General features: G+C 35.5%; 1 protein-coding gene across 1 annotated transcript in view; it reads right to left on the reverse strand.

Annotated features, from left to right (window-relative positions):
• Nucleotides 1–7,848: 7,848 nt before the first annotated feature.
• Nucleotides 7,849–13,787, reverse strand: part of LOC127831203 (histone acetyltransferase p300-like) — a 75,725-nt gene continuing 69,786 nt past the window's right edge. The window contains exons 18-20 of the mRNA XM_052356194.1: nt 8,918–9,176; nt 8,210–8,345; nt 7,849–7,861 (exon numbers count right to left, since the gene is read on the reverse strand). Of these exons, the coding sequence (XP_052212154.1) occupies nt 9,063–9,176 (114 nt within the window). The 3' untranslated portion in view covers nt 7,849–7,861; nt 8,210–8,345; nt 8,918–9,062. The remainder of the gene's footprint in view (nt 7,862–8,209; nt 8,346–8,917; nt 9,177–13,787) is intronic.

The raw sequence follows: 13,787 nt of genomic DNA on the forward strand, positions 1-13,787 counted from the left end.
GGCATTGTGTTTCTGACAAACACATTACTTGTTTTTCATGTTTGTAGTAATTGTCTAATGCAAGTTAGACTTGAAAATACATACCATATACATATGGTCTATACAATTATTACTGGTATACATAATTAGGGATCTTTTGTAATTTGAAGACTATAAACTTAAATTGGGTGTTAACAGTAATCATTTAATAATGGCAGTGGCTAGCCCAACGGCCCCGTACGACTAGCTTATAGGCTAGCCGTATGGCCCCGAACGGCCAGCCTATTGGCTAGTCGTACGGCTCTGTACGTATAGCCTTTCCTTTAGAGACTGTCTAGCCGTACTTCTTAATTTAGTATAGAATTGTCATTGGGTGCTGTTAATCAGTAATAAGATTGTTTAAGCTCATAAAAGTACACATATTCCTCATCTGTTTCAGCTTCCTTTCATGAAATACGGTTTCTAATTTGATTCTTTAGTTAGACCACATTCCTAAGTAATGGATGAAAACTGTTTTAAAGAGTTGCAACATTGATATTATGAAATTCAATGACGGCAGCCGTCAAAGGGAGGTCTTAGAAATTGAATTACACAAATAATTCAATTTTCGTTTAGATTAGACAATTGATTAAAAGATGGTTTCATACATATTTTTAGTAGCGTTGTATTACATATTCTTTCTTGATTATACAATATAGATAACATATTTCAAGTATCGTCAACACATATAGAAGGTAGAACGGATAATCATGTTCAACATGAGCAATCAAGTGCGTAGATGTATAAACGAGGCGGGTAATCAAGTGAAGTTTGTATAATTTTTCGTGCATCACGCTTAGTGGTTCTTTTCAGTTACATGATTTAAGATATGAGCAATCTCATGTGTCATACATGCAATAAACGAAGACACGGATAAGCCTGTGTATTCACACTGTCTAATCAGCGCCTTTTACGTAAATTTTCCTTTTATTTGTTTTGTTATAAACTTTTATGATTGTGATGTCGCAATATTCATTGACTTAGTTAAGATTATTTACTATATATGTAATGTATGCATTTGATACTGAGGTTTTCTTCGCTGCATTGGGAAGAGGCCCTAGCCTATGGATTTTGGGAAGAAATTGCTCATTTAGGGAAGAATTCTCTCTAAAATTACTGCTTTGGGAAATGAAAAAGCTGATATTAGTTAGGATTTTGGGGAACACTGCATGATTTTCAAGAAATTTTCATTTGGGAAGGGGCCTTTTATAGGCCCCTGTTATATAAGGCTGAAAACCCCTGTGATATGTGCATGTACAATGTGTATTTATATACAGTACAGGCAATTAAACAAACGCCAATCGACGCGGTGTTCATTTCACTGTGTTCGCTTACCAATATGAACCCCACAATGGGTGTTCAGATCAAATGTCGCGGGGGCTGTTTTCGATAAGGCGAACACCGCGAATCACCGCGGACCCATAATCTCTACCGCGGTGTCCATTGTGTCCGCTAAAAATAATAATTGAACATAAAAGTATTGTATTGATCCCTTTCATTTAAAAGTGATAATGAATAATGTATTTCACACCCATGCTCATGACAGTGTTTTCTGTCTCTTTAAACGCCGCGTATAAAAGAAAACTGTGTACGCACCTAGCTGTATGAAACCGCACCTGGAAGAGTGATAATTGCGTGTTTGATTATGCAATTCACAGTTTGAAGCCATGCAGAACTCATAACTGATTGTAGTAATCGTATTATCCCGAGTCTCTTGATTCCCCGATACATACATGTCGACTGTCTCAATCGCATACATGCAACTTCTCCCATCTTTTTTCATTACTCGATAATCCCATATATGCCCGATTTCCATTTTTAAAAGCAAATTTAATATGGGTGTGTAATATAGACGATAATATTGACAAGAATGTCAACAACACAAACGTTGGCAATTTTGGAAAGTATCAAATAAATTTCAGCATATGATTCTATTTAAAGACTTGATGAAATAGGCATCCAATCGGGCCAACGTGCGTAAATAACTTAATGTGGTGTGCGCGCATAGTGTACAGTTCGTGTTCTGTTACAAATTTTAGCCACAAATAAATACATGTATATGCCTATGAGATTTTCGTGTCCAGTTTTTGTCTTCACAAAAAGCGCGCGAAAATAGGCATGGGTGTATTAATTTATACACACAAAACTGCGAAGAGCAGACAACATTGTAAAAGCTTCGTTGCGAAATTCCATTTAAGTATCGGGGTATACTGCAAATGATTTAGAATTGGCATTGCACATAAAGTGCCGTGTACAGCTCATGAATATTCTTGGACAACGACCAATGAACAGCCTCAGATATATTTAGATTTCATTCAACATGTATAAGCAGGGACCTATACAAACAAAGGGATTAGCAACCTCGCGATATCCCGTTACAGCACGCGAAATAAACCGGTGCGCGAGATTTGATAATCTCGATCGATTGGTCTCTGTTTAGCGATAATGCGGCTACACGATATCGATCGCGAGGGATTTCCTTATTGAGCGGGTTACGTTTTTTCGGATTCAAATTATATTATGTTAAATAAACAAGTACCTATTCGTTCAAGTGTTGCGTTGTTGATCTCAAAATCAATCATTAATTAGTCTAATTATTACGCAGTATGTCGAACGGGGACCCAATTATCGGACCCTTTGATGAATATTAATTGCCGGTTGTTTCGCCAGGGTAAAACTGCCGTTGTTTATCGCACGTTTGTGCATGTACAAAAGACCGGTCTTTTAATATAATTAAAGTTTTACCATGTTTTGTTTAAAATAGCAACATTATCAAGACATGTTAAGTGCAAACAACTCAAAATGTATAATTGTTCTTTTAACCTCCGAAAGTTTCGCATGTCATTTTAATATTCATCGACAGAGTCGCTCAGAACCTGTGCAGCTAAACTGACCTTCATGTAGTTGAAGGAAAGCAGATCGATTCATTCGATTGTGAGCGATCTCCCTCATGTATGGTGATAGTTTTTTCGCAATGTTCGACTTTTGTTTTTTAATAAACAAATACATATTTGTTCAATTTTGCCTTGTGTGTCTTGTAAATAAAAAATTAGTAATATTAACACGCAGTATGCTACACAGAACCCAAATACCGGATGCGTTGAAGAGTAACAATACCATTTGTTTCTCAGGGTTTCAATTGCCATTGTATATCACACATATGTGCTTTTAGCAAAGACCGGTCTTTTAATTACTTAAAAATGTTACTCTGCTGTGTAAAAAATATCAACATTATCAACGCCTGTCAATTGCGTACAATTTAAAATGTATATTTGTTCTTTATCATCCGAGACAATGAAGGTTCGCATGCCATTATATTATCCTGTTGGACTCCTTTTGAACATGATATCCATAGTAGTACTGAAAGTCTTTTCGTGATTTCGTGTTCAAGTATTGAATAAAAATCAGCAGAATTTGAAGGCAAGGCAATTCATAAAAGTCGTTTATGTTTTATTTCTCAGTATAAATCAGTAATCACGGAAACATATACATTAGTACATGCATGATAGGTAATCTTGGTATTATTTAATTTTAAGAGTATGTGTAACAATACATTCATGTTACTAAGTGTAATGAGCATTCAGTTAGAGAAAATATTTTAAAATAGCATGTGAAAAAATCACATGTTTGAAAAAGATTTTGCTCAACTAACTATTTGCAATGTGAAATAGAACTTAATAATAAGGCTAACAATTTTCTATTTATTATTTCAACAACAAAAGACTGAAGTTCCCCCTGACATGGTGATGCAGAAGATTTATTCAAAGCCTACAGCAATACACAAAAAGCTTATTAAAATTTAATACCAAATTATCTTGTTTTAACAAGTTTGTACAATTTATATTTATAATGAGTTATGGGAACAGAATTTTGATTAACATGATCAATGATCTAACAGTCACGTTTGAGTTTAGCACAGAAATTCACTGTTGGAATGTGTTCATTTATGAAAAAATGCAACAGTTTAATTTTATCCATTGAATATTTGAAACTAATTCAGATTGAATTTTCTTTTGTCTTAGGTAAGTCTGAATGCTTGTGAAGTTTGTTGTCGCCACTGCTTAATCTAGTAGACATGAATATAGTAGCATCATCTTAGTGCTGGGATGGTCAAGGTATGTCTCAGGAAAAGAAATGAATCAAATTTCCGTGTTGAATCAGTATCAGTATCCTTTGCATAGCTGTGACCACCCATGTATGTCAGCACTATATAAAGTCCACAATGTTTTTCAACCATTAACAGTTCTTAATGTGGAAATGACCTGGGTTTGTACGCCCAAGTTTCGCTGGCGTCATGACATTTTCCTTTGCAGGTTCAAACTTTTCGTCTAAAGAGCAAGAGACCCTCTTTTGCTTCTTTTCAGCGCACTGAAAAAAAAATTAATTTAAAACATAAGTATGGAAATATGCTCATTGAACCGTACGCAATTATACACAGGAAAAATTAACAACATGATTAATGTAGGGCTAGTATTGACTGATTCTAGCGAAAAAAGCTGCGACATATGTTGATCAAATTGATAGTGGTTATAAAATTAAAAAAATGACAAAAATCGTATTGTTTTTGAGCTAATACAACTTAGAAATTTGTAAAAAAAAATGCAAATTAAATTTGCACCACACAATGGATTGAAATGTAAAGTTTGAAAAGATATCAACATGATTAATATAGGGCTAGTATTGACTGAGCCTTTCGAAAAGAGCCACGACATATGTTGATCAAATTGATAGTAGAACAAATAAAAAAATGACTAAAATTGTATTGTTTTTGAGCTTGTACAAAATTATGATTTTGCAAAAAATGAAAATGAAATGTGCACCACACAATGCATTGAAATGTAATGTTTGTAAAGATACCAACATGATAAATATAGGGTTAGTATTTACTGAGCCTTTCGAAAAGAGCCGCGATATATGTTGCTCAAATTGATAGTGATAACAAAATAAAAAAATGACTAAAATTGTATAATCTTTGAGCTAATACAAAATTATGCCTTTGCAAATAATGCAAATCAAATTTGTTTTCTTATTTTTAAATTATCATTTATTTAAGTCTAACTTTAAGAAAGAATACGGGTATTTATCGTTTTTGTGTGAAATTGTCAGTATTTAGTCTTCCGACGATCTTTACTTTAATACAATGTAAATGGCCGCGTTCGGGAGGTTTGACGGCCAATCTATTTTTAGTAACGGAAAACCCCTCTTGTGATGTCACGCAAAAACCTCCTAAGTTTGTTTATGGATGGGTGCAAATCCCTTGATATATGGCAGAATTCAAACAATTATTTAAGTGTTGGGTAATTGTTTTATGCGCTTAAATTCTCCTCATTGATTACTATACACCCATGCAGTTTCATATTAAAATCTTGTAGCATATCTGAGATATAGCCCTAAAAAGTTAAACAATACAAAAACAACCAAGGGCAATAACTATACTGTAATTTAAACAAGAGCTGTCGGTAGGACAGCATGCTCGACTTTTCCCAGTTTTGATAGAGTAAAAAATGCTTGATATTGAAGCAAAAGGTGTATCAAGAAAGACAGCAAATGGCTATTTGCATTAGTGACAGTAAATAAAAAATGAAGTTAGGGTAAAATCAACTGTAGGTCACACATACAATATTATAAGAGATATTTTACTTATGTCTGGCATGAGTGTTTTACCCAAGTGTTCAATTTATAAAACTTCAACGGAAATGTCTAAGTTAAAAAGGGCATAACTTAACTAAACAAAATGTGAGCAGCTTAATAATACATACATTTTGTAGAAAGTGTTCAAAGTCTCAAAAATTTCAAGTCTGATTTAAATATCTTTGATAGTCTTAAAAATACAGAAATTAAACTATTTAAGTTACAAAAGGGTCATAATTGAAAAAAAACTGTTGAGAGAGTTATTTAACTAGAACCACACATGAGTCCTATCACCATAAGGTAGAAGCCCAAGTCTGAATTGATTATCTTTGATAGTATTCCAATTATTGAACATTAATGAAGATTTAACCCAATTTTTTTTGTTAAATAGGGGCATAACTCTAATAATAATGCTTATAGAGTTATGCAGCTTGACCTACATATGTGACATGTTGTCGTACACAATATTTTAAGTTAGAGTTAAATATCTTTGATAGTGTTAAAGTTTTATAAATGTAACAACATATTCTAAGATAAAAAGGGGCATAACTTTAAAAATATTGTTAGCAGAGTTATCCAGCTTGCTATCCTTATCAAAGTCTGAATTGATTATCTTTGATTGTGTTCAAATTACTGACCTTCATAAAAAAATTTACCCGAAATTATGTAAAAAAAGTGGCATAACTCTAAATATAATGCTGACAGAGTTATGCACCTTGACCATTGTCTTGTTGTCATTAAGAAGTATTCCAAGTTTTAGTTAAATGTCTTTGAAAGTGATAAAGTTTTAGAACTATAACAACATATTCTAAGTTAAAAAGGGCATAACTTTTAAAATATTGTTGACAAAGTTATCCAGCTAGACCTAAACAAGTGTCTTGTCCTCATAAAGAAGTTGTTCAAGTCTGCATTTATTATCTTTGATAGTATTCAAATTATTGAAGTTATTAAACATTTAACCCGAAAGTTAAAAAGGGGCATAACTCTAAAAATAATGCTGACAGATTTATGCACCTTGACATAAACAATTGTTTTGTTCTCATAAATAAGGAGTCCAAGTTTGAGATAATTATCTTTGATAGTGATAAAGTTATTTGACTTTATAAAAAACGTTAACCAACGCCGACGCCGGGGTGAGTAGTAAAGCTCTCATTTTTCTTCAAAAAGTCGAGTTAAAAAGTGTAAAGTTATGGTATCTTTTGCATGGCACTTCTCGTCATAGATATCAATACACCCATACAGTTTTGTGTCGAAGTCTTGTGTTTTATCTCAGATATAGCCCTGAAAAGTTACATCATAATAAAAAGACAAAGGGCAACAACTCCGTTATAAGAAAGTGTAGGATTATGGCTCATGTGCATGGCACTTCTCCGCATTGATATCTTTACATCCATAAAGTTTCTTGTTGTAATCTTATAAATTTTCTGAGATATAACCATGAAAGTTTTGTGACTGACGGACGGACTGACAGACTGATGGATGGACGGACAAAGCAAATTCAATATCCATCAGCCTTTAGCAGGGGATAATTATAATCGGGAAATTATATACATTAAATTTTTAGGGTCAAGCAAGAAGCAAATTGCACTAGACATCATAATAATTTGGGCAAAAAGTTTGTGAATTTGTGAAGATTGCTTCCCAGTATCTTAAACAAGCAAATATATCTAGTGACCATGAAACTGAGATCACATGTTAGCACATATCACTAACACTGTATTAAATAAAATACATCATCTTTAAGCTTGCGTTTATAAAAAAAAACACACCAAAAACAAGTGAAATAAATTATCTACCGTTATATTTCCAGTAAGTGGATTACACCAAATATTAACAGTATATTCACATTATTTTGTTATCATTATTTATATCATCAATTTTATTTAGTGTTTTTCTTTCGTTCATTTCAAATTAATCCCTTCAATTTAGAACTTGATGGGCTAAAATAACACGAGAGGCTTGTCAAGAATTGAGGTAAAGGTGTTCCAATTCTTGCTATACAAACTTTAATCCTAGCACCCAACTTACACTTTGTCGCCTATGTCCTCACACATCTTGAGTATCTCGAAGAGCAGTTTGAGCTTGCCAGAGAGCTCCAGCTTGTACTTATCTTCCTCCCTGACAAACTCCGCCCACCACTCGGAGGTGAGTTCCTTGGGGCCGCCGTACCCCATGTCAGCTTCGTCCATACACGAGGATCCCGCACCCTCCTCTGAAATAGGGAGAAAAGGGTAATTTATTGATATATGCCACTTCCGTTTGTTGTGCCTCCGATAATCATATTAAATAAAAGACCTTGCTAAATATATTAATCTTTAAGTCTTTTTTTCAAATACTAAGGTACTGATTAGCAGCTAACAGCATAAAACCTAAACATCCTGCCAGTAACTCTCCGGCTTTTCTGGTTTTATGCTGGTTGCATATGGCTATATCACTTTCTTTCTGAGTGGGAAAGGGTTAATTCATGTGCATAAAATGTCAACCCAGATAAGCCTGCGCAGTCCCCACAGTCTTATCATGGAAAACACAGTCAGCTTACATGGAAATTTGCCTTTCTTACTTTTGGATTTTTTTGTCGAGTCGTCGGACATTTCGTCATCATCCTCATCCGACGTGGTGGAGTCATTTATAAATCAGTCTTCAGCCTTACTGTCTTCATCCTCTATGAAAGAATCCTTGCTGTCATCAAACTGACGCTGGACAAAAAAAGTGTTCACAATAAGTTTCAACAAAATAGAATTAATTAATATCCAACTATAAGGGCTTATTCTCTCTCCAAGGGAAATCCAAATGGGACCCGAGCCTTTCTTGTCAGGAGTTTTATGTAGAATATCCCACCAGGGTACCAGGCGTGTTAATAACAAGGATACCACTATATTGGATAAGCATGTGTTGCTGATAACTCATCTGTTCTGACACTCCCACACTGAACACTGTCTTAAATAACTCAAAAATTTAACATATGCACACAATACATTTTCAAAAGATTTTACAAATAAATCTCATGCTTTCTATTTCAGCCTGGCTGTGGGAAAATGGGGCTTATTGTATGTACCTAGGCACAGGCTAATCAGGGATGACCCTTTCTGCTTGCATATTTTTTGATTGTTTAGAAAACAGTATAGCTTAGATATAAAGTGTCGTCCCTGATTAGCCTATGCACACTTCACAAGCTAATCTTGGACAACACTTTATGCACATGCTTTAAGCCATGTTTTTTCCAAAAGCGAGACTCATTTTTTATAAATTGTATGGTTAATTGGGCCACCTTATTCTCTTGTCGGATCTCGTCAAGTTTCAGCACCCAGGGGTGGGTCCATATCCTCATGAGGGCCTGATAGTCCTTGAAGAGTTGCGCCCCCTTGAATTTTGTGTCAGGGTTGGTGGTCACCCCTGACAGCTCCAGGTACTTTTCATACAGGGACATCTGCACTTTTGAGAGTCGCACGGAAATCACATACTCCATCTTGGGAGGAAGGAATTTTGTAAGGGCCGAGTAATCTTTCCTCCTCATAAGCCTTTTTTGCCTACAATGATTAATTAAATACTAATAAAATATACATAAAGTAAGCAAACTATTTTAATAATGGCACATGCAGAGTAGAGCATGAACCTGCTACTGTGTTTATTGTCACAAAAAATCTAAATGTTAGTAGCATTTTTTACATGCTAAATAAATAGCTCAGCCCTAAAATGCTTTATAGTTTGTATTCAAAATAATCTAGACTTTTTGGGAATGACGGATTAAACAGTAATTTATTCATCTTTTATTAAAAATGAATGAACACTGTGCATTAATTAGCTATAGAAAATTAAAGGTTCTATAAGAAGTTTATGTTCGTAACTATTTTACATCATTCAGTACCTCTGTACATGAAAGAATAAATAGAATTCTACATGCATTATACATGCTGCTATACATGTTATTTTGTTTACTGTAGGTAGCCAGAATATGTACATGTACTTGTATTTTATTTAGTTCAGCCATAAACATGTACACGTATTTTATTTAGTTAAGCCAAATATATTTGCATTTATTAAAATTTTCAGATAAGCCATAAATATATCAAGATTATTATATTTATAAGGTAAAGATAACAAACAGAGCAGATTGCTGCATTAAAGATGCAGGCTGGAAGCAGTACCGGTGCAGCAACATTCTCTTCTAATAAGCTTTGCTCAAAAAGAGGTCAAACACCAGTAATAAAGGCTTTTAAGCATTGTATTTATATTTTCCTTTAAAAATTTGCAAAAAATTACATACATGAAAAGGAAAGATGTTTAGACTTTTGTGTTGACCAGTCCAGAAGGGAAGGAGGGGGCTTAGCAAAAAAGGAGCAGGGCCAAGCAAACTATTTTGCTCTAGATCTTTCCATAATTTCTGTAAGCCATCAATAGAAATCAACATACTTTATATAGTACAGCGTTTTTTTCCCCAATTGGGAAAGTTTCCTGTACCTCCTGTACCTTTACCATCGGGAATTTTCGTGTCGTGAAATATTCAAATTAGAAAAAACAAAACGTGTCGCGAAATCAATGAATTTGGAAAAAAATGAGTCGCAAAAAATTGCTGATTGGGAATCTTTAAAATGCATCTTATCTATCATTAGGGGCTATATTCTGCATCACAAAGCATTTTAAGCTCTAGGTTTTAACAGAAAAACTACTAGTGATTATATGTTGACAATCATATCATGCCATGTGAAAATTGTGCTATTCCCACATCAGTGGGAATGTGCTGTCAATGGAAAGGCCCAAAGTCGCTCACCTGACATTCAAAGGAACTGACCTGTTCTGTGCAGCCCAAGATGTCATTAGAAAAATGTTCTTACCAACTTTCATGACAAGTGAACACCCTGGCAGCCACGTTTTTCAACAGACCAGAACAATATTTATACACATCCAAGATATCATTTAAACAAATATTCTGAAAACGTTTCATGAAGATTCACGAAGCCATATAAGAAAAAATGCCCCGCCCCCTAGCGGCCATGTTTTTCAAGCAACTGAAACCATTTTCAAACTTGTCAAAGATATCATTGGGACAAATCTTCTGACCAGGTTTCATGATGATCGGACAATAATTGTGGCCTCTAGAGTGTTGATAAGGTTTTAATATAGCTATATGTGGACAAATGCCACGCCCCCTTGGCGGTCATGTTTTTCCGCCAACAGGAACAATTTTCAAACTCATCCAAGATATCATTGGTACTAATCTTTTGACCAAGTTTCATGATGATCAGACAATAAATGTGGCCTCTAGAGTGTTGATAAGGTTTTACTAAAGCAATAAATAGCTATATAAGGAAATATGCCCCGCCCCCTGGTGGCAATGTTTTTAAAGCAACCGAAACCATTTTAGAACTCATCCAAGATATCATTGCGACAAATCTTCTGCCCAAGTTTCATGAAGATCGGAAAATAAATGTGGCCTCTAGAGTGTTAACAAGGTTTTACCTAAACCGTATATAGCCATATAAGGAAAAATGCCCCACCTTCTGGTGGCAATGTTTTTTAAGCAACCGAAACCATTTTCGAAATCGTCCAAGATATCATTGGGACAAATTTTCTGATCAAGTTTCATGAAGATCGGAAAATATATGTGGCCTCTAGAGTGTTAACAAGGTTTTACTACAGCCATGATAGGAAAAATGCCCCGCCCCCCTGGCGGCCATGTTTTTCAACCAACCGACATCATTTTATAACTTGTCCAAGATATCATAAGGATAAATTTTCTGGCTAAGTTTCATGAAGATCAGACTATAAATGTGGCCTCTAGAGTGTTAAACAGATTTTACTAAAGCCATATATAGCCATATAAGGATTGAGACCAATCTTCTGACCAAATGTTATGAAGATTGGAAATAAATTTGGCCTCTAGAGAGTTAACAAGGCAAATAATGACGCCGCACGACGGACAAAAGGCGATCACAAAAGTTCACCATGAGCACATTGTGCTCAGGTGGGCTAAAAATATTAAATACAAGCAAGAGCTGTGTTTGTGATACACAATGCCCCTTACTGCGCCGCTTTGAAGCCATATATTTGACCTTTGACCTTGAATAATGACCTTGACCTTTTACCACTCAAAATGTGCAGCTCCATGGGATACACATGCATGCCAAATGTCAAGTTGCTTTCTTCAATATTGCAGATGTTATGGCCAACGTTTTGTGACAGACACACACATACAATGACAGACAGACAGGCCAAAAACAATACAATACTCCCGCTCATTCAATCCAGGGGCATAAACACTCTAAATAAATAAACACAAAGAAAACTTTGAACGCAGGATCTACATCTAACTGTCATAGGCACTTAAATGAAGCAACATATCTCCATACGAATTAAAGGCATTGAGCCGAAATAGTGTTTTCACTTTTTAGAAAGAATGACCTTCCCCAACTGTTGCCAACAGCAATCCCTTACTAAGTCTGCATAATAGCCGCATACAAATACAATGTGAAACTCACATGTATCTGTAGAGCCACAGGATCAACTGGCTGCCTAAAAGGCAGGGATTCTGGGTCTTGTCGATTCAACTTTTCAAGAGTTGGCATCAATGCCTGGCGCAACTTGTCTGGCTTGAAAACTGAAATTACACAAAATTGAGTGTTTTGTTATGTATTCTTCACCAATTTCAGAAATATCCTTCACAAGATAACAGTTGATAATGTACCGCACTTGGCAGTTACATAATTTTGTAATATTAAAAAATTAAGTGTTGATGTATTTTCCGCATGGTCTTTTGCAGTAAATGAATCATGTAACCTCATTCCACCAAACAAAAAGGCCCTATGTTGCTCGCCTGAGAACCTAAGTAACTAAACAAATCTAAGCAGCTTTTGTGGTGCATGTATAACACATATGTCTTCTGAAATTGATTTTTACCTAGAAACATTTTTCAGCCCATCTTAGATAGATATCCTCAGAATAAATGTTTTGATAATGTTTTATTCTGACTATGCAAAAAGTGAGACATCCAAAGTGTTCACAGGGATTCCAAATTGTCATAAAACGAAAATGCCAACTGTGATTCATACTCACTTTTCTTTGACCTAGGAGGTTTGAGCTGTGCAGGTGAGGTTACTGGGGTGGTGCCTGAGGGCTTGCTGGTGTCCATCGGGTATGACTTCATGTCATCACTGGAGTCCAGGGGCTCCGTTTTGGGTGTGGACACCCCACCAGTGTCCAGACCGGTCAGCTCCTCTTTCACTGACCGCATACCAGGCTCCTGGTTCACCTACAAACATACACAAACATTCAGTTAGCTGATAGCTTTGGGGTGGTTCATTATCTGGCCTGGCATGCGTGCGCCCATGGGCTCAAACTGCTGAGTGTTAAGACCAGGGTTCATATGTGGTGGTATCGATGGTAGGTTTATCTGGAAGCCACAAAAACAATAATGTGATGTGTCTCAATTAATTCATCCCAATAAATATATGAAGAGTAGAAAGAGGATGGAAATAACGTAAATCAGTGCAAATTAATTCGAATACTTACAAGTGGAAGTGTGGTTTGACTGGATCTCGGCTGCATGGCAGTCATTCTGGGGCCAATACCAAGGGTTGCTATGCTGGTCTGGTTGCAAAACAGGTCACCAGGCAAGCTGGACGTAGGGTTAGCCCTTGGACCATCTGAAACATTTAAAGTACACAAACTATTGACTCCCCTGTTTACTACATCATTATATAAAGTTAAACCTTTTTTGGCTTGATTGCAAGGAAAGCCTTAGATTTATTTGAAACTTTCTCGTGTCCGTTTCCTGGGACTAGAACCAGTGCTTGGTGTCTTTGTGGGAGATCTAAAGAATGCTCCCACAGTTGGGATCCAACCCGAGACCTCCTGGCAGCTAGACGGACACCATATCCATTCCACCACGGTGACTTTAAATATCATATTAAGTTAAATACTTACCAATTTAAGTTTTGTAAAATGTGATTTTCAAACCTTTAAGGTGAAGAAAACAGCATAATCCACATAGAATTTCACAAAAAGTCTTCATTTTCAATCAGATCCTAATATTTTTCAATAATATTGCCATGTAAAGGAAGGAAAGAATCCAGTTTAAAACCTTTGTATATTATCCAATCAATAGACAGTACAATCAATTTTTGCTCTTTAAAATGTCAAAC

This window comes from Dreissena polymorpha, chromosome 5, assembly GCF_020536995.1.
Source record: "Dreissena polymorpha isolate Duluth1 chromosome 5, UMN_Dpol_1.0, whole genome shotgun sequence".
Classification (NCBI taxonomy): domain Eukaryota; kingdom Metazoa; phylum Mollusca; class Bivalvia; order Myida; family Dreissenidae; genus Dreissena; species Dreissena polymorpha.